This window comes from Diabrotica undecimpunctata, chromosome 4 (genome assembly GCF_040954645.1).
Source record: "Diabrotica undecimpunctata isolate CICGRU chromosome 4, icDiaUnde3, whole genome shotgun sequence".
Lineage (NCBI taxonomy): Eukaryota > Metazoa > Arthropoda > Insecta > Coleoptera > Chrysomelidae > Diabrotica > Diabrotica undecimpunctata.
In genome coordinates this window covers 134,241,241-134,253,771 of record NC_092806.1, presented here as the reverse complement: position 1 = coordinate 134,253,771, position 12,531 = coordinate 134,241,241, and the positions used below count along the sequence as shown (strand labels likewise).

General features: G+C 32.1%; 1 protein-coding gene across 1 annotated transcript in view; it reads right to left on the bottom strand.

Moving 5' to 3' along the window:
* The window catches only part of LOC140440070 (uncharacterized), a 37,893-nt gene extending 26,817 nt beyond the window's left edge, over nucleotides 1–11,076 (bottom strand). The window contains exon 1 of the mRNA XM_072530339.1: nucleotides 10,475–11,076. Within this exon, the coding sequence (XP_072386440.1) occupies nucleotides 10,475–11,033 (559 nt within the window). The 5' untranslated portion in view covers nucleotides 11,034–11,076. The remainder of the gene's footprint in view (nucleotides 1–10,474) is intronic.
* Nucleotides 11,077–12,531: the final 1,455 nt, after the last annotated feature.

Below are 12,531 nucleotides of genomic sequence, written 5' to 3'. Positions count from 1 at the left end.
CAGAGTCGGCATATTTGAACTGGTTTACAGAAGCTTAAACATTCGCTAGCTAGTACAAAGATAGACTTTTTCTATGATATTAAAAATGATCCTGTTTTTTGACAGTCTTTCTTACCAAAACTTATACTCTTAACAACTTAACAATAAAGCATTTTCTACTAAAACACGTACGACAAATGGCTGAAAAACACCCGTACAATGGTTTAATAATGAATTAAGGTCTTATAGATCTAATCTTTCTCTTATTAAACACATTGCAAATGCTACTAAGGATCCCGATTGGTTCAAAGTATAAAACTAACAAAAATTTGAATATAATCGGCAAGTAAAAAATGCTTAAAAGTCAGGTTACTGTGATTTTATTACTCATTACAATACTAATCCTATGGACTGCTGGAAAAAAGTAAATTTCGGAAGATAAAAGATCCAGTTCGGTACAACCTGATCTGCCTCCACACGAAATAAATCATTTTTTATTACAATTGCAGAGAATACAATTACATCTATTTCCACTATTAATATCGATATCCTGTTCAATTACAGAAATTATCCTTCTCGGAGCAAGTCCCTTTTTTCGTCCAGTTGTGGAAGAAGAGGTCTCTCAAATAATAAAGTCTCTTAATAATTCTAATTCTAATTGTACGTTTAGAATTTTAAGAGAAACTTACCAAATAGTGTTAACACCTTTCAATTATCTTATTAATTTAATTCTATCAACTGGAGTATTTCCGGAAGTACTAAAATAATCAAAAGTACTACCGATCTACAAAAAAGGTAATTTCTCAAAAACTGACAATTACAAGCTCATAAGCATTGTTTCTACTTTTGGGAAAGTGATTTGATAATGTTATAAAACAACAATCGTCGATCGGATAGCCAAGCGGGCTGGGCGACTGGCTTCTCCTTCGCTTCAATGCGAGAGATGTCAGTTCAAATCCCCGGCTCGGTGAATAGCAAACAAAAAGGCTAACGCAGTAGTTTAAAATTCTAAAATGAATCTGCGGCTTAGTCTAGAATACGCTGGTATCTGATCGGCCTATGGTGGAGCAGTACGGCAAGAGATAAGGGCTTGCGGCTAGGTGATACTCCTCCATAGATCCCTACCGGAAGGGCGTGGAACGCCTAAATACCGGGTATATATATATATATATATATATATATATATATAAAACAACAATTCTATTCCTATTTTGAGTCCAATAATTACTTTAACAACTCACAATATGGATTCAGAAGTGCTCGTTGTCGTCTGCGTGTCACACATTTTGCTCCACAAATTAAATTACTATGGAATAAGAGGTATCCCTCTTAAGCTTATAACTTTTTACCTATGTGGCAGACACCAGGCGGTAGAATCTAAAAGTCATCTTTCCGATAGAAAATTCGTAAAACATGGAGTCCGACAAGGTTTGGTCTTAGGACCTCTTTTGTTTATTATGTATGTCAACGATTTGCCTAAATTTATATCTCCGTACAAATCCATTATTTCAATGCTTAGACTCAGTTGGTCTGGACACGTATGACATTAGATTGCTTAAAAATCTTTACTACAATCAGACCGCTTGTGTTAAGGTGGACCAAGAGGTTTCAGCTAAAGTTTCTATTAAGCGTGGTGTCAGACAGGGATGTGTTATGTCACCAATGTTGTTTAATGCCTACACTGAACAAGTTTTTGAAATAGCGTTAAATAATCGCCGCGAAGGTGTTAAGATCGGTGGTGAAATTATTAACAACATCAGATACGCCGATGACACCGCAATAATGGCAGAGAGTCTAGAAGATCTTCAAACCCTGTTGAATGCTGTAAACAACGAAGGCACTGAAAAGGGCTTAACAATCAACGCAAAAAAAAACAAAATGGATGGTGGTCGGAAAAATTTATATCGAAGACTCAGTACTAAGATTAGATAACAAAATCCTGGAAAGGGTGGAACACTTTAGATATCTGGGTAGCTGGATTGACTGCAGGTTTGAAAGTGACGAGGAAATTTCGACCAGAATAGAACTCGCACAAAAAACTTTATTAACTGGCGTTCTGTATTATGCAGTAGAAGTCTGTCATTGACCACACGTCTAAAAGTATTGAAGTGCTACGTCTGGTCCACTTTGTTCTATGGATGTGAAACCTGGACAACAAAAATAAATAATCTTAACAAATTAGAAGCGTTTGAGTTATGGTGTTACCGTCGCATGCTCAGAATCCCGTGGACAGCACACATATCTAACGAACGCGTGCTAGAGACCGTGCACAAAGAGCGAGCATTGATCAACATCATCAAAATGAGAAAGGTCCAATACTTCGGTCATATAAAGAGAGGACCTAAATATCGCTTACTCCGGTTATTCATTCAGGGCAAAATCGAAGGAAAACGTTGGGTCTTAAGATAACAACTGTCCTGGCTGCGTAACATTAGACAATGGACAGGTCGAATGGTCAAGGAACTGTTTCATCTAGCTGCCGACCGAGAATCATTTCATCAGCTTGTCAATATGACGATTGCCAACGCTTGAATACAAGCACGGCACACAAAGAAGAAGAAGAAGACAAATCCATACAATTCGCAGATGTTATGACATACGTTATATTCAGGAAAAAATATTGATGATTTAAAAATGTCTTATGAAAAAGTTTCTACTAAATCTAGCACATTATCTGCTATAAACAAACTGAAACTTAATTCCCATAAAGCGCAAAATTTGGTTATATCTGCAAGTAATTTACATAATAATCCAGATAACAAAGAGGCTTTTAAACTATTGGGAATAACCATAGATAATCGACTGAACCGGTCGGCTCATATCTCAGAATTAAAGAAAAAGCTATCAAGTTCCTGATTTGTTATTGGCCATCTAGCAAGGGTTGTCAACTTTGAAACATTAAAAATGGCATATTTTTCTTTATTCTACTGTCACCTAAACTATGGTGTAATTATATGGGGCATCTAAACAAATGCACTTCAAATTTTTAGAATGCAAAAGAATGCTATCAGAACTTTAGCATGGGTTAGTTATCTAGAACACTGCCGAACTTTCTTTATCCAATTTAACATTATTCAAATCTAGCACATTTTTTGCTACAAACAAACTGAAACTTAACTCCGATAGAACACAAAATTTGGTTATATCTGCAAGTTATTTACATAATGATCCAGATAATAAAGAGACTGTTAAACTATTGGGAATAACCATAGATAATCGACTGAAAGGTCGGCTCATATCTCACAATTAAAGAAAAAGCTATCAAGTTCATGACTTGTTATTGACCATCTAGCAAGGGTTGTCAACATTGAAACATTAAAAATGGCATATTTTTCTTTATTCTACTGTCACCTAAACTATGATGTAATTATATGGGGCATCTAAACAAATGCACTTCAAATTTTTAGAATGCAAAAGAATGCTATCAGAATTTTAGCATGGGTTAGTTATCTAGAACACTGCCGAACTTTCTTTATCCAATTTAACATTATGCTACCTACTTTGTTAATATTTTAAGTTATGACTAAAATTTACAGAAATCGGGAACATTTAATAACGCAGTCTGATGTTTACGTTCACAGTACGCGAAACTGTCACTACTTACGAACAAATCGCTGTAGATTACGTCTTTCAGATAAAAATTGCCTTAATCATAACTATTACAATATTTTACCAAAAAGTATTAAACAACTAAGCTGCAATGGTTTCGAAAAAGGTATAACAAAATATCTTCTGAAACATTGCTTTTACTACTCAGAAGAATACATGACTTATTGCAGAACATCCACTGAACTGTTTACTGCTACTACTAAATCGTTTTCTGTTTAATCTGTGTTCTTGTTTGTGATATATTGAAGTTACGTTTTATTTTTCTTTTTTTTATACTATGTATTTTTGACTTGCTACAAACAATATTTGTATTTCGACGGTTAAACTGCAAAACCTCGTAAGTCGATTTTTGGTCAATTATGACTTTTATACTTTTTTCGTTTATATTTTTCCATATCTTTTAAACTACGAAACCTTGTAAGTCTATATTTAAATTTAATGGTACTAGTGACATCTACACAAACCTCGTAAAACTAACCGTTAGCAGAAAACTCTTAAGTTCGACTTGCGTGGTTTTGGAGTTTAATTTTGTGGGACTTCCAGAAACTATTTCATTACTTGAGTGGTGGTTGTCAATTTTGTTGTTGTGTTAATGAGATTTTGAGAAGATAATAACTAGACTTCGGCAAATATGCATATTGCATATTTTGCATATTATGCATATTTTATGCAAATATTTCATATTTTGGCATATTTGTATAAAAGTTTGCATAAAGTGAATAAAAGTTCAGATTTTTATACTGTATTTGAAAATTTTTAAACATACCAATTTATTTCAATTCTTGTATAAAATTTTGTAGTCATTTTAATCAAGAAATGATCTAAGTACGTAATCTCTACAGGTACAAAACATTTACAATTTCAAAGAAAATCAATTTAAGTAGCCCTCAACATTCTTAGAAAGTCTCGGTCACTGAGGCATTCAGTTATTGGATAATCGCTAAGGGTTCGCTCATTTGCATTTTATGATCTAATCCCCAAATCTATCTACAATTTTTTGTATCTTAACAGCAGGTAAACGGCTAATAGTTTTGTTCCTAATTTAGGGATTTTCCAAAATCTCCCAGTTTATTGAATTAGGTACCTAAACATTTCTAATTTGATGCTCAGATTTGTAAATCATTTTTGTTTTGATATTCAAAGCGTAAACACTCGTTGTGCGTAACAAAAAGGAAGATTGTGATTTTATAATGCCTAAAACAACCAGTGCTTCAACTTGGATTAAACCTTATAAAGAGCTGTCTATGGATATGGGAAAAATCTACTGTTCAGTCTGTGGCAAAATTATAAGTATCTAATATTTTCTATTAAATATCTAATATTTCATACATACAGGGTGTTTCCAAATGACACTTACAACGTTTGACTGTAGATACTTCTCGAAAAATTGAACAAAACGATATAGTTAATGAGGGGTCAAACTTATTTACTTTTCGAGATACAGGGTGTTAAAATTAAAAAAAATTAAATTCTTTTAGTTAATAACAACAATAACTTTAAAACCAATAAACGTATTTACTTGAAATTTAGTACTCGTAGGTTGTTTTTAAATGAAAAATAGCTTCCTTTAGTGAGAAAAAATTGTCCATGGTACAATACAATGGTGTGTATTTAGCAAAATTTTTCACCTTTACTTTTTTTTATGAAGTCAGCTATTCTAAAACACAATTATTTTTATTGTAATTGAATTAACAAAAAAAAACTTTTGTTGAATTTTAAAATAAGTTATATGATGTACTAATGGTTAGTAACAAAAACTAATTTGTGGATTAATACTGCATTTAAAACACTTAGCGAGTGTTTTTTTTTTCCAAACCAGTTATTTGATTAACCAAAAACACCTTGTATATTTTTATATTTTAAAGGTTGGGTTAAAATAAAGGTTTTTATTTTTATTTATAGATAGCATGTGAGAAGAAATTTCAGATAGACCAACATGTGAGAACTGCTTCACACATTGCAAAAAAAGGAAAAATTGGAGAAAAACATCAAACTTCAATGGCTAAATGTTTCCAATCTACTTCAAAAAAATTAGATGAGCAAGAAACTTTTAATGAAGACTTGTGTCTCGCATTAGTGTCTGCAAACATACCGCTTTCAAAATTAGCAAATATAAATTTCAGTTCGTTTCTAAAAAAATATTGCAAACTTAATGTTCCAAGTGATCGGTCTCTAAGAAGAAATAATGTGAACGGGCTATACTCGTCGGTGTTAATTAATATTAAGGAAGAAATTAAAGATAATTATTTTTACATATCTGTAGACGAAACCACTCATTCCTCAGGAAAGTATATTGCTCATTTATTGATTGGTGTTCTTAAAGAAGATACCTTACCAAAATCTCATCTTATTTCATGCCAGCAACTTGAGAAAACAAATGCTTTAACAATTTCGCGTTTTATACAAGAAACATTAGCAACTTTTTTTCTTCCGACAACTATTCCTTCTAATAAATTACTGCTCATTTAATCGGATGCTGCTTCTCATATGGTGAAAGCAGGACAAAATTTAAAAATATTTTTCCCAGATTTAATACATGTTACTTGTGTAGCGCATGGATTAAACAGAGTTGCAGAGGAAATACGAAAAAAGTTTCCTCTTGTAAATACAATGATATCCAGTGTCAAAAAAGTATTTCTTAAATCTCCTATAAGAATTCAACTTTATAAAGAAATGCTACCTAACATTCCTCTTCCACCACAACCTATTTTAACGCGATGGGGAACATGGTTAGAAGCAGCTAATTTTTATGCAGATCATTTTGTTAAAATAAAGAACATAATTGATACGTTAACAGATGAAAGTTCCCAATCTCTTTTGGATTCTAAACAAACTTTTCAGAGTAACTTGCTTCAACAAGAAGTTGAAAGTTTTGTTCAAAAAACAATTACTCAGTTAGAATCACCAAAACTGTAATTGTTCGAAAGTACAGCATTAATAAAAGAATTTGCGTCATGTTGTCGGAACGTTAGAGGTAATATTGGAAAAGATATTTTAAAAAAATTTGAAGCTACTATGGAAAAAAATAAAGGTTACCATATTCTTTCTGAAGTAGTCAGTGTTCTAGCTGGAAATATTTCGGAAACAATTAATTTAGAACCAAATGTTTTGGTTAGTTTGAAAAATGCTCCCGTTACATCAGTTGATGTTGAACGAAGTTTTTCCATATATAAATATATGTACTCAGACAGAAGCCACAAGTTTTTGTTAGAAAATTTTGAACACCACTTGGTCATTTATTGTTACCATAATTCTAAATAAGTTTATTCATACTTAAAAATGATGTAGTTACTTAAAATAAATGTAAATCTTAATGAATAGTAGGAAATATTTAGTTATGTACACTTTTTTTTTAAATAAAATTGTTACTATTTTACGATTTTTTTATTTATTTGTATGCATATTTTGTAAAATATTTGCATATTTTCGGGTAAACACGTGCATATTTATGCGCATATTTTCTACATTTTTATTTGCATATTTGCCGAAGTCTAATAATAACTATTGGTATTACATAATTTGGATAATGAATTCAAGAGGAAAATATATCTTAAGCTTAACAAAAACAAACAGTGCAGATTGCCAAGAGGGGTAAGTTTACTGTTGTATAATTATTTTTAATGTAATATTAAGATAATTTGTTCGTAATCAATAAAGCGAGGTTATCTTTTTAGTATACAAGATGATCAGGCATCACTTAATGATAATAATTACACAAATAAAAGCCATGATTTAAAGTCTCTATCTCAGAGTTTGAATAACAGTAATAATGATGCTATAAATTTAAATTCTGAAGAAACGGAACCATTTGAAGACAGTGGATCTGAATATGTAGTGTCTACCGATGACACAAACCAAAAAGAAAAGGGCAAAAAAATAATGGAATGTAAACAAAGAAAAATGGGGTCGCTCTAACAACAGAATATAAAGAATGCGAGGTGAGAAATATGATTCCAAAATGTATGAAAAAACTACTAAAAAGTACGTAACCGTTGAAAGAAATCAAAGACAAATGGGTCCAGCTTGTGAATGCAAATTGTCTTTAAAATCATCAAAACTCTTTTGCAGAATATTTAGTCAAGAAGATAGGTTACAGTTATTCAATAACTTTTGGCAGTTGAGTTGGGACGAGAAAAAAATGTTTGTAAAAGCCCTTGTTGATACAGCACCAATTAAACTACGCAAAGCAGGTAACTAATATTTTTAAACTCTATAATAGGTTTACTAAAATAAATTTGATTTTAGAAGTCATTGAGAAACACCAGAAAGGCACCTTATGTTTTCATTTTAAAAAGAATACTATACGACTTCGGGTGTGTAAAAAAATGTTTTTAGAGACACTATCTGTAGGAGCCAGAAAACCAAACTAATAATATATAGAACACTCATCCTACCAGTGCTGACATATGGGTCAGAAACATGGACCATCTCCAAAACAGACGCAAATCTTCTGCTCGTCTTCGAAAGGAAGATACTAAGAAGAATAATGAGCGCATTCTGTGAGAATGGTATTTGGAGAAGGCGATATAATTTCGAATTGTACGAGAAGTATAAAAAAATAGTAAATGGTAGAGATGTAATATCCTTCATAAAAATAGGTAGGCTTAGATGGGCTGGACATGTGTCAAGAGCAAATGAAAATTACCCACCCAGACGAACTCTATTATCGGTCCCAGTGGGAAATAGGAGTAGAGGCAGACCACGACTGAGATGGAGGGACGGTGTGGACGAGGACGCAAGGAAAATCGGCGCCGCAAATTGGCAACGGTTGGCGATGAACAGAAACGACTGGCGAAATAGACTGGGGAAGGTCAAGGCTCAACTAGAGCTGTAGCACCACTGATGATGATGATGATCTGTAGGAGAGTGGAGTGTAGCAAGTTAGATAAACGTAACCCAAACCCAAAATATTGAGGAATTGAATACTAATTGTAAATCCGATCCAACGGAAAAGAAAAAGTTCCTAATTAACTTTTTTCAAAAGTTGCCTAAACTTAAAAGCCACTATTGCCGTAAAGAAACATCTAAATTGTATTTAGAACCAATGTGGCAAAACATAAACGAATTATATAGATGTTACACTAATGAATGTCGATCAACCAACGAACACGCCCCAGTAAGTCACACGTATTTTAGAAGACAATTTGAGGACCAAAATTTGTCTCTGTTTAGGCCAAAGTAAGAGTTTACTTATTGTTATTTTTTTGCCTCCAATAAATCAATTTTTTTTAGGAAGGACCAGTGTGACATTTGCACTAGTAACATTGTTGGGACTGTAAGTAATGAAGATTATCAGTTACATATTATTAGAAAAAATGCTGCTCGCCAAGAAAAGGAAAAATTAAAACAGTCCACTAAAAACCATTCAACTAAATTGTTGCTCACTATGGATTTACAAACGGTTTTAAGTGCGCCAAAATTGCAAGTATCTGTTTCGTACTATAAAAATAAACTTAATGTTCTCAACTTGTGCTTTTTTAATCTAGCATCAGATAAGGGTGACTGTTACATCTGGCATGAGGGAGCCGAAAATATAAAAGCTTCTGACTTCACATTAATTGTCATTCACCAGATTGAAAAGTATGTAACAGAAGAAACAAAAGAAGTTATTTTTTTCTCTGATGGCTGCAATTACCAAAACAGGAATTCAACTTTGAGTAGTGCTTTATCCAATTTTGCAGCAGCAAAGAATATTTAAATTTACCAAAACTATTTGGAAAAAGGACATACTCAAATGGAGTGCGACTCGATGCACGCCTGCATCGAGCGTCAGCTGAAAAATAGAGACATTTATGTACCTGGCTGTTATGTTCAAATTTGTAAAAATGCAAAATTACAGCATCCTTATAATGTTCATTACCTAGATCATCTTTTCTTTAAGGATTATTCCCAGATTGAAGCATACCCCTCAATTCGTCCAGGTAAGAAGAAAGGTGATCCTACAGTCACAAATTTATGGTGTCTAGCATATCGTCGGAATAGTCTTATACGGTACAAATTGTATTACGAAGATGACTGGAAACTACTACCGCAACGACCCAACAAAGAAAAAGCAAATAATGCTCCGCCATTATCATATCCTACTGCACCAAAAATAACACTAAAGATTTTCGGCATTTTTATGAGTCTCTTCCTCATGAGTAAATAGAGGATATTAGCCAGTTATAAAGTATTACAATTTTTATTTTTTATTTTTTATTCTTTCTCATGGACAGAATTTAATTTAATAGTGAATATTAGCAAGTTTTATAAACTACGGCAATTTTGGTTTTGATTTTTTTTACTTTTTAAGTATAAAGATTGGTTGTCACTGCTCGTTTTTAAGAATATTTTATAAGTTTTATATCATAGGTGATGTAATGTAATAATTTAATTAAAAATAATTTAATTTATTGCTTTTTTTTAACCTCGGAAGTATTTTTTTTATGAGACAAAACCTCGTAAGTTTACTGACAGGTTAAGATTTTAAGTTGCAAAACCTCGTAAGTGGCTTTTTGACAAAAAAAAACAATGTTACTGAATTTTACTCAAGAGTAATGTAATTGTTACCTAAAAAGAACCCTACACACAAAAAAAACGAGAAAACTGAATGTTAAATCAAGAAGCCAAAACGTTTTTCGTCTCTCCTGTAAAGTTACATAAAACTGACTTATGAGGTTTTGCAGTTTAACCGTCGATTTGTTAAGTAGATAAATAAATAAACTCTAACCTTTAAACTCTAAACTCTCTATTAACAAACATGAAGCTCTGACCTCAGTTAAAATGAGACATGCCTAACCTGCCATAAGTAAAACCGCGAGTGAAGTAAGAAACTTAACGCTGAGCGATTTAATAAATCGTTTGATAAGTTATTAATGACAAATTAGAAAATAAAAAAATTACATACCTTGATCAAACAACATGCGCGCACTCTTATGATACTCTGCGCCTAATTCGTTAAACTTTTGAGGATGGTAATGTTTAAAAGCATAAGAAATTCCATGAAACTTTCCATACGTTTTAAAAATAATTTCATACATTTTACTGTTTAGAGGTATTTTCTTAGGATGGATTTTGTAGTCTTTTAGCTTTAAATTTTCCATTACAAGTTTTTCTTTTCCTTTTATTGAGCTCGTTGCAAAACATTTTGGTATATTGTTAAAAATTTCAACTTTAGGAAAAGACTTTTGGAACTCTTGTAGAGCTGGAATTACTTTTGTATAAAAATGCACTTCGTTCATAAAACATATTGACATAAATTTGCTAGTTTCTTCAGAACCTACGAGACATTGTTTAACCACTAAATGATGATCTTCGTCGGTATTTTTGTTTTTTAAGGTTAAGAATACCATTTCACCTAAATGTCCCTGACCCTTTTCGTTGCCTTCATGTTCCTGAATTTCAAAATTTTCTATCTTGTCTTCCAGAGCATTTTCTAATAGATCACATATATCTTTTGGTATCATCTTTACCGGTATAAAAATATTACTAACAAACTCGAAGTATTCGCTCTTATATAATATACATATCATGGTGTGATTAAATCATATAAGAGATGATAAATTATCTATAATTATTCAAGGACACCACATTTTTTTACCGTACATTAGTACAGGTATTTTTTGTTTTTAAACTTTCAATAGCAGTTTAAATTCGTTGCAAATTAAAATGGAGTTAAAATATACTGCGCGGCATAAGTTAGGGATATTGCCAATATACTGGTAATGGTACTTTACTCTGTATCAATTCAAAGTATTATAGTTTTTAAAAATCCTGAAAATTTGAGACCTTATAAAGAGAATCAGACCAAAAAAAAACATTTTAATTATTGACAAAGCAACTGCACAGTCATTTAAAAATGACCTTTGTTTTCGCGGGATAAACAAATATTATAATTGTTAAAAAACTATTTGACCGATTGTGACCAAGAACGGGAGATTACATAGGATAGTTCCATCGCCCAAATTTGTGTCACTGCAACACGCGGCTGTGACGTTTACGTTAAGCGTCAGCCAGAAGGGTCGTTTTTTGTAGATACTTCAGCTTCTACTGATATTGACCGACTTATTCAACCAATTTTGAATTTAGGAACCTGCTAATGGAAGTAATAAATTTTATTGATCTCATGAGAATTAAAAAAAAAACAAAAAAAATCTCGTAATCTTTATTTATTTAACATCTTGTGTCACATTTCAAACACTTCTTGATTTTTGTCGATAGGACATTCTGATCAAAAAATATCCAATTTTTACCGAGTGAATACAAATTTTGTTCAAAAAATTGATTTTGCCCGCGTAACTGTCGTTTAAAAAAAGAGAAGAAATGCTAATAAATATTGTTGTTCAAAATTATATCAGCTACATTTCTTGTATAAAACATTTTTTTTTACAGTGTAAAGATTCTTGGTAAATCGATGTTTTCTGTTTTGCCCATACGAGCGGGGTTTTAGGAGGAAGCCCGTAGACTTTTTTGCGTATTTCTTGGGATCCCAAACTTTAGTCAGGATAAGTGACATTTTCGTCTGTGACGACTGGACTATGAGTTTCGATGATGATTGAGTTTTCAAATTGCACAATGTATATGACCTTGAACTGCTGTATTTATATTACGTCGTCAGATAAATTATTAATACGACGTAAGTAGTGTTAAGGTCAATAAGTATTACCAAATAAAAGTAAAAAGAACAAAACTAAGCTCATTTTATATCAATATTATGTAAATCAACCTATTGAAACATGTTTTTTAAGGGAGCTAGAGCTTTTTGAAGATTGCGTCCTAAGATCGGCTTAATTCAAATATCCCCAAAACTGTTGTCTTTTAAGTAATAACATTAAGTAATAGCAGCATTGATGACGTTTGTGTTTAATAATTTTTTGTCTGTATCCGTCCAACTGGCTAGTTATCGGCCCCGGCTTCTTCTACTCTCCAGTTTTCTTTGGAATACTAATTGATACATATTACCTT